We start from the raw sequence: 17,012 nt of genomic DNA on the forward strand, positions 1-17,012 counted from the left end.
GAAGGGTAAATCCACTTCCACTTTTTAAAGAGATCTCATGTTACAGGTTTTGTGAAAGATCTTTTTCTTCTTGAGTCTAAACTTACCCATTTTCTGATTTTGTAAGACAATTTCATATGTGGAGTTTAATATTCCAGTTTATAGTAGTTTTGCTCTTTTGTTTAGTAATTTACCCCTTTGTACAGTAATGTACGTCTGTGCTTAACATGTGATCATGAAAAGTTTATTTTAAAACTAAAGCAATGTTCAAGACACCTTTTCCTTCCACAAAGGACCTAGTTTCTATCACTGAATAAAGTACAGAGTATTCTGGATGAGTCAGATGACAGGGTATCACACTTCTGAAATAGTGTGCACCATCTTGCAGTATGCTTTCAAGGAAGTCAGTATGTTGATGTGGACAGAGAGTTTAGATTCCAGACCCAGATACAAATCTTTACTTAGCCATGACCTAGCTACCAGTTTAATATATGACACAGGATGACTGTAATCATAAAACAAGAAGACATCCCATTATGCTTCCCTTAGTTTTTTGAAGAAAGGTTGAACAGCTAAATCTGAGTCCTAGACACCCACAAGATTTTTGAGGTATAAATGTTTGAGAGTAGGAGCTACTAGTTATTTTACTGCAGACCAACCTGGCTACTCTGAAACTATCTTAATTAGAGAAGTGTTAAAATACATAATAATTAAGGTCTGTTTAGTATGATAACACTAGCTTCTGTCTTCCTTAATTAATTTAATTAATTAAAATCCTCTCTTTCCTTTACAGATTTCAGTCTCTGAAAATAAGAACCTCTCCACAGAAGAACTAAGCAGGTCTTCCACAGAAGAACTAAGCAGGTCTTCGACTCGGGAAGAGTTAAAAAAAGCAAATAGTCTTCCCAGTTTGGCTCACGAAGGCAAGACTGCCAGTGATGGTAGACAGCCCAAAGAAGGATTTTTCCAGTTTCTTGGGAATTTATTTGGTATTGCTTCCAAGTCATTGAAAGAAGCCGAACCATCCATATCTGGAGATGGCAGTAGCAGAACTGGGAAGGACTTTGAAAGCCCAGCTATCCATCAGTATGGTACACATCCTGAATCAGAAACAGTTGCCTTTTCAGTGTCTGGAAATGTGTGTGGGGTATCAGCTAAAGTTGAAGGGAACACCTGTTCTGACCTGCAAGACTTACAGGAAGCACAGGAAAAAGCGGCTGAAGTATCAAAGTAAGTTCAGTTTGTTTTAAAAAAATCAAGTACTATGTCTTGCCATTTGTTCTCACTGGGCTGCAAGAGAAACCTCTGCCTGCATGTTGATATACTAGGCCTATATGTTTCCATTCTGAAGGATACTTAATTATTTGCAACCTTCATTATTTGTTAGCAGTGATCACAATGATTAATTTATAAATTAAAAAGGAAGCTTGTAAAGACAACATAACATGCAACCAGTGGTGGGATTAAAATAATTTAACAACTGGTTCTGGTAGTGGAATTCAAATAATTTAACAACTGGTTGTTTACAAGCACCATTTTAACAATCAGTTCTGCCGAAGTAGTGCAAACCTGCTGAATCCCACCACTGTATGCAACCCTAGACATATCTATCGGTGAAAAAAAAGTGCCCTTGCACTTGGTCTTACAAGGCAACCATACACATGTTACGAAGAAGATTTTTTACTCTAGATCTGTGGTTACCACCTCCTTGGTTCCATAAACTGGCCACTGCTGCCTTAGTTCCATAAGCTCACCTCCAGTGCATCTTACTGTACCCCAGGGGTATATCTACCATAGACAGTGCCTGGGGCAAGCCGTGAAATTGCATTTGCCCCACAACATTGTGGCTGGCATACACACCCCTAGTAAAAGTCTGCAGTAGGTGTGGAAAGAACCCCCCCTAATCATAGAGCCTGCCTAATTTAGAAGTTTCCCAGGTTGCCTCTGCCACTCCCGCCTTTGCCTCAGCCAGACTGCCTCCACCAACAGAGCACCCCACACACAAAAGACAGACAACCCAGAAGCGGGGGAGTTGTGGTGCTTGGCAGCCAGCCTGGAAGACTCACCTGCTGAAGGTGGGCACCTGGTGCCACAACCAATACCTTGAGAACTCCTGGTCAGACGAGGGCAACTTTAGAGCAGGCATCAAAGAAGAGGGTAAAGGTGCAGAAGCAGCTACTGCAGACAGACTGCCACTCTTGCCAGAAAGTAATCTGCTGCACACCAACAGAAGGGAAATGTGGGCGTGTGTGTGGGGGGGGGAGGGTATTGTCCAAAAGTGGCCTGAGTGACCAACTCTCTTCTGCCTTGGTGGGAAAGTACAGCTCCGCTCTGCCCCCCCCCCCCTGAAAAGTTTGGGGGCCAGATTGTGAAGTCAGGCGCTTGCAACTGGACCATGGGCTCTGCCTTTTCTACCTAGGAAATGTCTTGCTTGAGTGCGGCAATGAGCTGGCAGCAACAAAAAAGGAGCAGGTGGGCACAAAAGGCAGAGTTGACACAAAGGGTAGAGGGTAAAAACAAGGGGCAGGCAGGCACTGTGGCACCAGTGCCCTCCAGAGGTCAGTCAGCTGAAGCCATCCCCAGCGACTGGGTGGATGTTCTGGGAGCCATTGGGTGTCAGTGCTGAGTGCCGACGACTGAATGTCCAATTTCAACCAGGCACACCAGTCCCTCCACAGCCTGGCATGTCCCTTTCCAAGGCACTGGTAAGGCAATTCCAAGGCAATAGCAGACTGAGTGGGTTGTCCAGTGACACAGAGAGGGAGCCAGAGAGTGCCTCAGGAAATTGCAAGCTGGGAAAGAACAGGTTGCCAGCAAAGGCAATTGGGCAGCAGCACAACCATACGTGGGATCCAGCAGGTTCTCACAGGTTCCCGAGAGTAGGTTACTAATTATTTGTGTATGCCGAGAGGGGGTTACTAATTGGTGATTTTGCCATGGGATTTTTCCTTAGTTTCGCCCCTCCTCTCAGCAGTAGCGCGCAGAGTTTGAAGCAGTCTAGCAGGAGGTGCACCGGCATGCGTGGCAGCCTGTGCCTGCGTGCATTCATTTCCCGCCCAAGGACCGGCACAGGAATGCCCCGCCCAGCCCCATTGGCGCTACGCCACAGTTTGAATCCCACCACCATGGGAACCTGGTGTTTGCCTTTTTCTTCTAAGAAAATTCGCGGGGTAGGGGCTAACCAACACTACCGGCTCCGCTTCTTTTGCACGTGGCCCTTTAAGAACCCAGGGAGCTGGCCTCGATCTGAGCACCTCACCACCCTGCCTCTGCTGTCTGACTGGGATAGCCTGCTTGCCCCAGTTCTGCCTTACCCAAGCCAGGACTGTGCGTGTCAACCAGCCTTATGGACAGCAGGATTCACACTCTGGACAGTTCTGTTGCGGAATGGGAAGGGTTACCTTATACTAAAAAACAAGACAGCACCATATAACGATGTGCATTGAAAAGGGAAAGAGGGATTCCATTTGACCACCCCAAAAGGCTATGCTGGATATCATTGGACCTGCATGGACATCTGTGTGGGTTGCGGACTGTGATGAGAAGGACAATTGCCACAGCAACACGTGGCCGGGCCCGCTAGTACCCTATTAAAAATATTATTAAAATAGCTGTTTGTGCAATCCACTTAGGAAGATAATAACAATAACATTCAAAACAGTAAGAATTAGTTGCAGATTGATTCAAAATCTAATTAAAAGTTTTCAGTTTAATTTATTCAACATAACTGATGAAGTTGATCCAATGGTCTCAGTTTTTCAAAGTCTGATAGTCATTTAGGAAGAAAAAATATTTATGTGATTCTTGTTGACTTACCGGTATATCCCTTACAAGTTTTATTTTAAATGTAATGTGCTTTTATAACTGTTCTTGAAGTGAGTACGAATCTTTTCTCCCTACAGAGAGCTGGGATGGGCAGTTGTTCAAATACCACAGTGGGACAAAGGGGAAAAATGAAAGCATTAATATTTTATCCCATGCCATAAATCTTATGTAATTCAGTTTGACTTACTTCCTTGTCAGCATGCTTTGGGCTGCAGTCTTGCCTTCTAACTTTTAACCCAGAAATTCTTGTGTTCCAAGTTGCTGTGATGGCTGCCAGTACATAATTAAGATTGACAATTGCAATAGCAATTACTGTATTGTTATTGTGAGAATAAAGTGAGAATTCTCTGTGTCCTGCAGTGATCTCCTTCAAAGAGAAAGGAAACGTGTGCTGTTCATGGCATAATATTTGGTGACTGAAGCAGCACGATTTGCTTCCAGAGGTTACAGCCATCAGCAGATTTTAGTGACAATCTTTGCATAGTATAAGATTTTGCAGATTCCTAACTGTTGTGCATTCCAAACATGGTGTAGTGGTTAAGAGCAGTGGACTCTAATCTGGAGAACCAGGTTTTATTCCCCACATATGGTAGACTCTTATCTGGTGAACTGGGTTTGTTTTCCTGCTCCTACCCGTGAAGCCTGTAGGGTGACCTTGGGCTATTCACAGGTTTTCAGAAGTCTCTCAACCCCACTTACCTCGTAAGGTGTCCATTGTAGGGAGAAGGAGGAAAGGAGTTTGTAAGCTTCTGCAAGACTCCTTACTGGAGAGAAAGGCAGGTTATAAATCCAAACTCTTCTTCATTCTATATTGGAGTAGACAATAAGGATTGTTTTAGCTTTGTAACTTGACCTAGAGAAGGTAGAACCTAGTGAAATGCATATACATGCTGTTTTTCAAGCGTTCTTGAATTTATTTTGTTATAGTGATCATATGGTATGGTAAAATATGGTATTTTCCCTTCTAATACTTGCCTGAGTTATCAGAATGATGACGTATTTCAAGCAAATATGCATTTGTGTAGGAGTTAACTGTAGAGCCTGGATTAAGTCTGAGTAAAACCTATCCAGTGATGGACAGAGATGCTATCTAGCCATGTACTGTTCATCCAGTCTGAGATGCTTAGACATGTCGTTGTTAATCTTTAGCATTTACTTTTTGTACTCTACATGTCATCTACCAGACCTATCCATGATAACCCACATGAAATTCCTTCAGTTTTTTCTTTGTTCCTGACCCTAAGGGAAACAAAGGCACCACCAGCAGCCTTCTGCTAGATTGGTGGGCACAGTTCCTTGTTGTTTTATTTACTTATATTGATCAAACTGGCCATATCTCTGTAGAATGGGATTTGACCATCGTTGTTACTATTTTTAAAAAGGGCAACAAAAACGACTCAGCGAACTATATAGGCCAACCAGCCTCCTGTAAGTAAATTATACTTGAGACATCTCTTGGATAAATTTGAAACTTGTCTAGAGCAGGAAGACTTCATTGCTTCAGAACAAGCAAGTCTTAGAGTGAGAAGATTGACAGCTGAACATTGAGTTTACAGCACTTAATTGAAAAGTATTCCCTGTTCTCCTTGAACGTCTTCTATTTTGTTATTCTGGAACTTGGTCTGTTTTATTCAATGGTATTGGTCTGTGACCTTAAATAAATAAATACTGAACACTGACCTAGTCTTAACTACTAGAGTAATATTGTTCTCCAATTTCCCAAGAAATATCAGCCTAGCTCTCTTGACTACCACAAAGTTCTTCTGACTGAAACTATGGAAGGAAAATAGTGTTCTCTTCAAATATCCAGCCTAGCAGGAGTAATCTCATGTGGAAAAAATCTCATCACCATCTTCCTGCTTCCAGGTTACTCTTCTGAATTCAAGATCATTTCTTTCAGTTAATTCAATTCTGACTTCCCTACTAATAATGTTGCACCACATTACTCTGTAGTGCTAAGTGTTTTACATACAATGCAATAGTACATTTTAATGTTTCACATATTTTCCACATTTCTGCTATTTTACTTTTGCATTTTCAACTGTGGGTGTTCTAAAATAGAAATTTAATTCAGCATCTATCTTTCACAGCCTGTTTTTGTAAATAAAACAGTTAAGTATTCTGTGATTGCCACCTGAGGAGGGAAGGAAGCAGTTCAAGGGTGCAGAAGAAGACCCATTGTGTGGGTAAAATTTGGCCACAGCCATTTTATTGGTGTGCTGGCAAAAGGAAGTAGAGGCACAGCATAGGGGACAAATCCGGCACTGGGCAGCAAGTCTGCTGTCCCCCAGTAATAACTTTCCCTCAGCCCCAAAAACACCAATGCCCAGAGTAGCAAGATAGTGGTAGCCATCTAGGCAGTGGCCTTTGGATGGCTCCCCTTGCTGCCAGGGGGCACGAGCCACCAGCGGCCCCTGCCTGGGCATGTGGTTCATAGGCTAGCTCTACCCCCCAGGTCTATTATGGGGTTCCCACCAAATGGGGAGGACTGGCACGCAGGCTCCTCCTTCCCTGAACGGATCAGATACCATGCGCAACCTATCAAAGAGCGAGGCCACCTCACTCCTGCCAAAGCTTCCAAAGCCAACAGCAAATCACACAAAGCGCTTCTGATGCTGTGCAGCCAAAAGTCCATACCCCGTTAATTCTCAAACCAGGGGCGAACATATCCCTTGTATGCCAGGGAGCTCCAGCACCCAATGGTGCAGTCTGCTCCTCGAGCAAACCCAGGCGTGCTGCAGTGGTAGCAGCACCAATATGAAAGGAGTGGGGGCCAAACTCTGACCTGTGGAGGCCCGCTTCTTTCTCCTAGGGGCCCCTTGAATGTCACAAGCTTGGTCTTGCTTTGACCTGGGCAGGCTCCCCTATCCCCACTAGATGGTAGAGGGGGCCCTGAGATTGCGTGCAGCACTGCCGCCTCTGGTGCTGCTGCTTGTTCCTGCTCTTAAGGCACCCAGTGCTGCCTGCAGCATGGAGGGGCACTCACCTCTGTTCCCCTACCACCCATGCTGTTCCTTCCTGCCATTAGCACTCCTTTCCCCTGCAGAGAGAAGTCTGTTGCACAGAGAGAAGTCTGTTACACACTGGAGGCAGGAGGGGACGGGGCTTGTTAGCTGCTGCGCATGACATTTGTTCACATTGGGGGGGGTGCCCAGCACCCGCCATGTGACCAAAAGCCATGCGCCCGGGGACATGGGTGACCCCCATGTCCCCACGCAGATGCGCCACTGGTGGCTTATACTGTGTTGCATTTTTCTCCATGTGATGGAACTTTGGGATTCTTCAGCAGGTAATGAGGGATTTCTCAAAAAGAACTGGTCATGAGTGTCTCTAAAAGATAGCTTACCCACTATTGCTGATCTTTTGAAATCTGCATCTGCAGGTTAATCTTCAGTGTATTCTATGACATGCTCTGTTTTATGTCCAATAGTCCTGGCTAGAGTTCCATGTAATCCAATTGTGTCCCCTACAACATGCCTCAAAGTCATCTGTTTTCCAAGGTTCTGAAATGCTGAGTGTTTAAAAACTACTGTTGTATTAGATAGAAAGTGGTTTGGAGATAATGACTGATGTATTGTGAATATTCTGGTTGCTCACAACATTGCAGTGTTCTTCCTCCTATAAGTGAAGTTTTCATGTAAAAGGCTTGTTTTTACTTTAGCGAAATTGAAGCTGTGTTGTTGATTCCCCCCTCCCCCCTTTAGTCTCTCTCTTGGAAAATCTAATACTTTTATCCTACCACACCCAATGTAGCTAAGTATAGTTAAAACATTAGGGAACTGTAATTCTGATCATCTGAATAATCTTCTTGGAGCAGAAGTACTTTTAACTGCCAAGTATGAAAACTTGTTTGGTAACTTCACATACCTTTTGCTTGATGATTGACTTGCATGCCATGTTGATGACTGTAGCCCAGGTCAGTTTTTATTCTGAAAGTTAATTCTACTTTGCCACAAACATGGGATGTGGCAATTGGTTAAATGAAAAGACAGATGAAAATAGCAAAAGCAAGCGAAAGGGAGACATAAAAAAGAAGTATGGAAGATTGGTATTAAGCTTGATCACTGATACAAAATACTGGTAAATTTTGGGTTCAGGTATTTTTAACCTGGGATTTTTTAGTAAAGCTGGATAAAGCCGATATGAATCAGCTGTATTTAGCTTTAACAAAAAATACCAGGTTATGAACCGAACATTTGTCAGTTCTCTCCCCTTCTGCCTTTTCCCAAGCACAAGGGACTTGTGAAATGTCAGGGGGAAGAGAACTACCCCCAACACATCTTTCTAAACCCTGGATGGCTTGAAAAGCAGGAGCAAAGGAATAATCCTGCATGCGGGTCTGAGCTACCTCTGCACTGCATAGAGGTTTAGACTGTCTCCCCCCCCCCACCCCTTGCTCCCCTAGACCTGCAGGACTTGGGAAGCAGGAGAGAGGGGGAACAATTCTCCATGCGGGCTAAGCTGTCTCAGTCTCGCATCAAGGATTGGGCTGTCTCTTCCCCCCCCCCCCACACACACACACCTTGCTTCCCAAGACCCACAGAGCCTGAGAAGCAAGGGAGGGGGAGTGGTCCTCCATACAGGGCTAACCTTTCTCATCCCCACATTAAGGATTACCTGTCTGTTCCCTCTACCTTGCTTCCCAAGAATTGCAGGGCTTGAGAGGGGAACAATCCTCCATGTGGGGCTAAGCTCCATAAGTCTCCATGGGCAGGCATAAATAAGCCCATTGTGGGGAGGAACGATGATATCCACCCTGGCTCTCAGGGCAAAGTGGTCCAGCCACGGCACTCTATATTATTCTTACTTACTTACTTACTCACTCACTCACTCACTCACTCACTCACTCACTCACTCACTCACTCACTCACTCACTCACTCACTCACTCACTCACTCACTCACTCACTTACTTACTTACTTAATCATAATTATAGACTGCCCTCCCCCGAAGGGCTCAGGGCAGTGAACAACAATAAAAATAGGATTCATAATTTTCAAAATCAGTAATAAAACCAATTAATACACATATAACATTAAAATGAACTTCCTGAACTCTAAAACCATAAAACAGATGGCAGCATACCCCTCCTCCTCCCTCTCAGCCCTGTGCCCACAGGAGGCCTAGATGGAATTTGGGATGTTGTTATAGAGATTGGGACCACATTAACCCCCAGCTTAAGGATCAAATCTAGCATGTAGCCTGCTTGATATGTGTGACCATAGCAGTCGTTGGATTCAAATAATTTAACAACTGGTTCCGGTGGTGGGATTCAAATAATTCAACAACTGTTTGTTTACAAGCACCATTTTAACAACCAGTTCTGCCGAAGTGGTGTGAACCTGCTGAATCCCACCACTGACCCATAGTAACCAGGAACAGTCTCATTGCTGCCATGAATGACACTAGGTCTGCAGATTGTGATGATGAGATCAAGTCTACATGCGTGATGAAGTCACTCAAAACTATAAGCTTTGGCTGCCTGAAGGCCCAACCTGAAACAACCTCTAACAGAATTGACAGGCTGTCTACCAGCATTCTAGGCAGCCAGTATACTAGCAGAACAACCAAACTGCCTACATTGTCCCTCATCAAGCCAACACAATCAATGCCAGAGATCTTTGACAGGGGATTGTCCTGGAAGACAAAGCCTCCCAGATTAGTATTGCCACCCGCCCCGCCACCCAAACCTCTGTCCACCACTGGTGAAGGACTAAGACCCCTGGTGGGACAAGTTCTTTTAAGGCAACAGTTTCACCCTCCCTCACTCAGGTCTTGTTTACACATGCCAGGTCGGCCTTACACGCTACCAGATAAGGTTGCAGTCTTGTTTATAAACCTTGCATTAAACAAGAAGGGTGTATAGTCCTAAGCCTACCACACTCATTTCTTGAAATGGGATGAAGGTCAGAAGGAGATCAAGCTTGCCTACATCTCCACTTCTCTCATATGGCCTTGTCGTGATTTTTTATGTATCATAATCAAATTACCACAACAGGTAGACTGCTATAAAATGAAAAACTTGTGTCAATAACTCAATTTCAAGACTGGAACTAGGTTCAGAAAAAAAACCCGGTTTTTGTTGATTTACTGACAGATACCTTGTTTGTCTAATCTCTGTTCTTAAATCAGGCTGGTGTAATTTATCAGTCAGTACTATTAATGAGATTTGCTACATACTAGGGAAATATTTATACAACTGTTTGTAAAATAAGCCAGTTATTAAATAGGCTTAAAGCCATCATGTGGCATTTTCTTATGTAAATATTATGTGTGTGTGTGTTTTATTTCTATCTTTTAATGTGAAGTTTTAAATGTGTGTTGCTGTGAGCTAAAATGTAGGCCTGCAGAGTAAGAAAGAGGGTGCTGAGTGAGTGAAGCAGGGGCGAACCTAGGCAAACTGGAGCCCGGGGACAAAACCTGAGTTTGGCGCCCCCCCCCCCCTTGTAGATAGGCGTACACCCTCCCCATGAACAAACAATTATTTTTTTCCCCAGCTCACAAAACAACCCCCACCCCCCAACAGAACATACATGGCTCTCTCCCCACCAACTCTTTTCCCTAATTTTACCTAATCACAACAACCCTGTGAGGGTAGGTTTATTTAGCCTGAGAAAAAAACTCCAAGCCAGTGCAAGTGGATATTAACCATGTAAACCTCTCACAAACCACCCCCAGCAAAACATTTACCAAACAAATGTCAGCATCATTTGCCTGGGATGGCTGAATGCTGTGGGCATCAGGATTCTAGCTTCAACTTGGATTGCCCACAGCATTTTTAGCAAAGTTGGTTGGTTCCTTTTCAGAGGAGACTCACACCAGCAGCCCCTGCAGGAAATGCCCCACCAGAGCAAGACCCCAACCACAGGTGCACTCCCATTGGAAAGGCCTCCTACCACAGAGCCATCTGGAGCATGGAAACAAAATAAAGCCTTTTGGGGGTCCATAAGAATTGAACCACTCAGAAGCAAAGGTCTCTATGCCTGGATGCTAATACCAGGAGAGAGCCTCCTGAGCCACCTTGAAAGTCTGGTGCCTCTGTCTTCAAAAAAATGTGACAGCCTGCCTACACTCTCAGAAATTCCCCATTATGGCTACAATGGAGCAAAGTGCACTACAAAACAAAGAATCTTGGGCAACTTTCCTGGGGTGCCTGTAAAGGGGTGTATTTTTAAAGCTTAGTGGGCACACCCAAAATTTCAGGGTATCATCTGGTAACTATTCTTATGATACCACCCAAGTTTGGTGAAGATTAGGTTCAGGGAGCGAAGTTATGGTCCCTCAAATGGGTAGCCCCAATCTCCTGTTAGCTCCCATTGAAAACAATGGGGATGGGGCACCTCTCTTTTTGGGAGTCGCATAGCACTTTGCTTCCCTGAACCAAACTATCACTGAAACTTTAAGGTGGCTATCATCAAGACAGATCCTGAGATGAGTGCCCTGAAAGAAATTTGGTGTTGCTAGCTATAACAATGCGCCCCCCTGCAGGCCAGAACGTAAAAAACACTAAAAAAATTAAAAATCACACAAACGACCCTGAAATGGTGGCGCCCCCCCCATGTGACCAAATGGGGGGCGCCCGGGGACATAGGGTACCCCCTGTCCCTAGGCAGAAACGCCACTGGAGTGAAGTGTGCTATGATTAGGTCGCAGCTGTACCCTCCTTCCTCAATACTCAAACTGCTTAGAACTAAGTCTCACACAAAGCTTCTCTCTGAACAAAATTGGGCTCCGCTTGGAGGCAGAGGGCCTTTCCCCACTTACCGTAAGCCCCGCACTACTCTCCTCAAGTAGCGCGGGGTCCCCCGGCACTCCCCACTACAGGGGCGGCGACAATGCAGCTGCCCCGACGCTGACGCTGTCACGCCCCCTGAGCGCACGTCATTCCTGGCGCTCTTGTAAACGACGCCTTTTGATGACCCCTGCAGCGCACGCCAGAAATGACGCACGCTGAGAGCAGCGCGCGGCATAGGGGGAATCATGGTGAGTGGGAAAACGCCCAGAGTTAACTGTTTTGGTCAGAGAGAAGCTTTGTGTGAGACTTAAGCAGTTTGAGTATTGAGGAAGGAGCTTGAGTGAGAGGCTGTAATGTGTGGATGAAATCTGTGTTCTGTGTGTAAGTTAAGAGCTTAAGTGTCAAGTGAGAAAAATAAACTTGTATGGAAATTATTAGCCTTTACAGCAAGTTGGGAAGTTAAACTGTATGGAGATTGTTAGTCTGGCTGGAAGGTAGGGTCGTTAAGCTTTAAGGAAGTTATTAGCCTAAGTGGCAAGTGAGAAAATAACCCTGTGTAGTTCAGGCTTCTTCTGGAACCATTATGTTTACTTAACTATCTGAAAGTCTGTTAGCCATTCAGAAACTGTTACACTATGTGACACAACTTTACATAAGAACATAAGAACTAGCCTGCTGGATCAGACCAGAGTCCATCTAGTCCAGCATTCTGCTACTCGCAGTGGCCCACCAGGTGCCTTTGGGAGCTCACATGCAGGATGTGAAAGCAATGGCCTTCTGCTGCTGCTGCTCCTGAGCACCTGGTCTGCTAAGGCATTTGCAATCTGAGAACAAGGAGGATCAAGATTGGTAGCCATAGATCGACTTCATAAATCTGTCCAAGCCCTTTTTAAAGCTATCCAGGTTAGTGGCCATAACCACCTCCTGTGGCAGTATATTCCAAACACCAATCACACGTTGTGTGAAGAAGTGTTTCCTTTTATTAGTCCTAATTCTTCCCCCCAGCATTTTCAATGAATGCCCCCTGGTTCTAGTATTTTGAGAAAGAGAGAAAAATTTCTCTCTGTCAACATTTTCTACCCCATGCATAATTTTATAGACTTCAATCATATCCCCCCTCAGACGTCTCCTCTCCAAACTAAAGAGTCCCAAACGCTGCAGCCTCTCCTCATAAGGAAGGTGCTCCAATCCTTCAATCATCCTCGTTGCCCTTCTCTGCACTTTTTCTATCTCTTCGATATCCTTTTTGAGATGTGGCGACCAGAACTGAATACAGTACTCCAAGTGCGGTCGCACGATGGCTTTATATATGGGCATGACAATCCTTGCAGTTTTATTATCAACTTTTTCACACATACAAAGAGAGCCTGCCACCCTTCACAGTTTGAGCTTGCCACTGAAGAAAGACACTTCCATTTAATATTTGAACTGTTTCCGTATTGCAGCATTAGGATACTTTGTTACAAGCTGTCTGTTTTCAGTCTGCTCTAAGTTGCTCTTTGCCACAGCTTCACTCACCTAGGCCTAGACACGTTCTCAACTTTATAACTGCTATCTTAAACTACCTAAACAGCTGTTTTCAGCTGTCTCTTCCATTAACATTCCATCAGCTTCCATTAGTCAATTGTAGGTAGATGCATAAATTACCCTTGTAGGTAGAGGCATAAATTACATGCTATTATAATTAAATTATATTTATGTTTAAGAAATATCTGTTTATCTTAGAGTAAAGGGTGCCCTTTTACCTTAAAGCCACTGACCATCTACCACATAAAACTAAGCCATACTGTTCATCGTCATGGCAAGAAGACATCATAACATACGTCACCTCAGAACACTTTGCAGAGGTTACTCATAAAGGGATCACAGAGAAAACAACAAAATGTTACACCTTCCTCTAAATTCTATAATGTTCATTATGATTTTTAAAATCTAAAACCTTCTATGGAATGATAACAATCTGTTCATTAAGTACACTTTTTTGTCCTCTCATTAGAACTGCTAAAGATGGCTCATTACAAAATCAGAAACGAAAAGCCATCCAAAATGATTAAATAAAGGGAATCGCTCGGGTGTGTGTGTGTGTGTGTGTGTTAGTGTTAGTGTTACCCAGCCATGGAAGCTTGCTGGATGACATTGGGCTAGTTACACACTGTCAACCTAACCTTCTGTTGGGCTGAAATTGATCATGTTGGGCTAAAGGGGTGATACAAAGCATGGACCAACCCCATGTATATGGTCCAGGTATATTAACCTTCTTTTGCTTAACATTATTTACATTTTGTGAACATTATATAAAGATTTAAATTATTTCTGTAGATATAAATTGAAAGATGTTCCTATTCAGATTGTTCCAGAAGACCTGTATCACTAGGCTAATCTATGTGGCACATTTTAATCTATATATTTTAATTGTATTAATGTTGTGTTTTGGGCTTCCTTTCAACGTTGCATTGTTTGCTGCCTTGAGTCTAAGGAGAAATACATATTGCAATAAATAAATAAATCTAAAGTGTGCTTGTAGAGCCCTTTTTTAAAATACAAAAACTTCACCAATTAACTTCTTGAGAAGAGAAGCCAAGGTCTGGATTCAGTTCTGTACCAAATAGATGAGTGGAATACTTTGCTTCTTTAAACGCGCCTTCTTGCTCATAACCTTATTCTGGTTTCTCCGCATGCTTTTTAGCTAGTGATGTTCTTTTTCATATTAATTAACAATTTTGTAGCTGCATAATACATTACGATTTAAGAAAATCATATTTTGCATATGGATACACATGAGGTATGTTGCACAGTGCAAATCAAAATGCATTTTGAAAGACTGTTCCATACTTCAAGCCATTTCACATGGCCAATTGTTCTATCATATGTCTTACATTTGGCTATTATTTGTGTGAGCTATTTATTTTGTTCTGGCAACTCTTCTAGATGATGTACTTATATCTTAGTTGAGAGAATGTAGTGTTTTGGAAGCGTGACTCTGAAGGACTTTCATTAATGTAACTGGCTTCTGATTTTTTCAGGTATAACTTTGTTCAATTGATTTTAAGCTAAGAAATCTCCATGTCTCTTGCCTAGGTAGTAAAGACAATGGAACTGAACAGAATATATTTAAGGCATGCATTATTGTCCATTTGTTTACACTTAGCTCATTTTGAAGGTCTTTGAACAATAACTGGATGTAGGTTGTAAAAATATTCAACAATGGTACTTGTACTATATGGTGAAGCTTGTGAATCAAGCAATGTGAGTAGAGTTTTCTACATGACAGGAGGGAGACCAGTTTGTCAGTATCATCATTTATATCCAGCTGGTGCCAACCCAGAGTTTTCTCAGAGTTTCTTGCATCTGTAGTTTCTGGGGAGATTGGTGTTATTCTCACTCAAAGGTAACAAAGGTGATAAAATTGTTGCAAATGAGATATAAAGGTTTAAGACAAAGTCACACGGGAGAGTAAGTTTTGAAGAGGGATTTAAAAGAAGAGAGAGAACTTGTGCATGCACTTTCCCACCTGCCTGCATATATCCCAGTTCCTGCCAAACTGCTACTGGGAATAAAGGACAGAGGCGATTTGTATTTCTTGTACACCATTTGCATTTCTCCCAAATCTTTCAGTCGGGTTGTTCATGTTCCCACTGAACTACCCATCTGACCAACACTCAAAATGTGGTTTTTCAGACCAAGAACAATATGGGTCCAGTTAATTTAGATCATGAGGGTGGAGGCTTGTTTTGCCCAGTTAACTCTCTTCCTTCCCTTGCTATAAAGACTTCTAAAAGCTCAGGATTACATATTTCAACAATTTTAATTTTAGTAAAAAAGAGAAAGATTAAATAATCAATGTCAGTTATGACTATAACACCATTTCAATTCAATTTCAAAAACCTTTAATGGCATAAGGTCTATAACACCATTTCAGCTCAGGACACTGTCATCTTCCCTGTATCTCTTTTAACCAGCCAAGCAAGGAGAGTAAATGTTAATAAGAGGTAGTAAATAAACTATACCACTATTACTAGTGCCAAGGTTTTTTTAAAAGTTGCCATGAATTTTTCCTTGTTGGCATTTGCTATCTCTAACTGAGGTTGAAAATACACTTTCCTGGAGCTTCATTAATTACTGTTTCAATGTACTAGGTCCTGCTGACTCTGAAAATAGAGGCGGATTATGCACAACGTGTCTGCTGCACAATGGAGGTGAATGTCCATTGCAGCAAGATTTCTAGTTCAGACGTATTTTCTGCAGCCTCGCTTTCACTTTCCATTCCATCCACAACAAGCAAGACCACTTCTAGCTAGCAGGCAGCCCACCACTGCAGGGCGGAAAGCCCCCCCGGTGAAAGCCGCATCATTGCCCTTACAAGGACAATGGCATAGCTTCAGGACCCAGCCTGTGCATGCACAGGAGCTGGGTCCGGTTGGGTGACGTGGTCCTGTGATATCGGCAAGCCTCATCATCACCAGGTGCTGGCAGGTGTCCTTGTGGAGCGAGCTCATTCTCGACCCAGATGCCGAAGCTCGATCCACCCACCCGTCCCTGTCTTATTGTTATGCTTTGTTGGTTTCTGTTTTGTTGCTGTTTATTCTGTCATAGCTGGTTGGTGGATTGCGCATGGGGGGTGATCTGTTGGGAAGGGGAAGCTGCAGAAGTTCTCCTGGTATAACACCTCCTTAAGAGGTTGGGGTGGAGCAAGCCGAAGGTCAGGACACCCATCAGGGGCTACCTAGGCTTGCGCCCTAGCAGCAGATTGGAACAGGCACCAGACAGGGGTCTATCGCCCAACTGGCATGCCCCAGTACAATCTTGCCCTTTGCAGTCAATTCCTCCAGCAGGCGGGCTGAGGAATTGGATGGCTCTGGGGGACAGCAGTCATGCTGCCCAGATGCGTGAATCACCCCCCTATGCTGCGCAAATTATGCTTCGTGTTAACTCCTTGTTAATAAATATCTCTAGCTATGGCCAAAAATTTTACCCACAAAAGTTGTTCCATGATTATTATTTCAGGGGTGGTTTTAATGTTGGCTTGAGCCCACAGGATCCCTTTTCAGCCTGCAATTTGCTTTGCTGCCAGAGCAGGACAAATTTCCCAGTGAACGTCTTTGCACTGAACATCTTCCCTCTGCCCACAGCCAGCCTAGCTTCAACCTGCCATCCATGCTTTCCTCCTTGTTCCCCTTTCATGTAGTGGAATCCGTCCTGCTTCTGTAAATGCTTATGTTGAGATATTGACATCTCGATATAATGAGAGGGCTCTTCCAAGGAATAGCACAAGCAGGACCTCTTTTTGGCTCCACCCCACGTCCCTTGCTCTACTTCAACCCTCCCCAATGATCAGGAGGACTGTTGAAAACTTTATTTCAAGCCTGCCTTTTTTAAAAGCAGACCTTTCTCTTCCCTGTTGTGGCAGCAGTGGCAAGGGGAGTGTGTATGTGTGGAGAGGAGAGGGGAAGGGAGGGGAGGGGGAGAGAACTGTG

The 17,012-nt window shown here is 43.7% G+C and overlaps 1 protein-coding gene across 1 annotated transcript in view; it reads left to right on the top strand.

The window, feature by feature from the left end:
• CRYBG3 (crystallin beta-gamma domain containing 3) overlaps nucleotides 1-17,012 on the top strand; it is a 71,606-nt gene that overhangs the window by 12,711 nt on the left and 41,883 nt on the right. The window contains exon 3 of the mRNA XM_048492761.1: nucleotides 773-1,209. Coding sequence (XP_048348718.1) covers nucleotides 773-1,209 — 437 coding nt within the window. The remainder of the gene's footprint in view (nucleotides 1-772; nucleotides 1,210-17,012) is intronic.

The sequence above is a fragment of the Sphaerodactylus townsendi genome, linkage group LG04 (genome assembly GCF_021028975.2).
Source record: "Sphaerodactylus townsendi isolate TG3544 linkage group LG04, MPM_Stown_v2.3, whole genome shotgun sequence".
Lineage (NCBI taxonomy): Eukaryota > Metazoa > Chordata > Lepidosauria > Squamata > Sphaerodactylidae > Sphaerodactylus > Sphaerodactylus townsendi.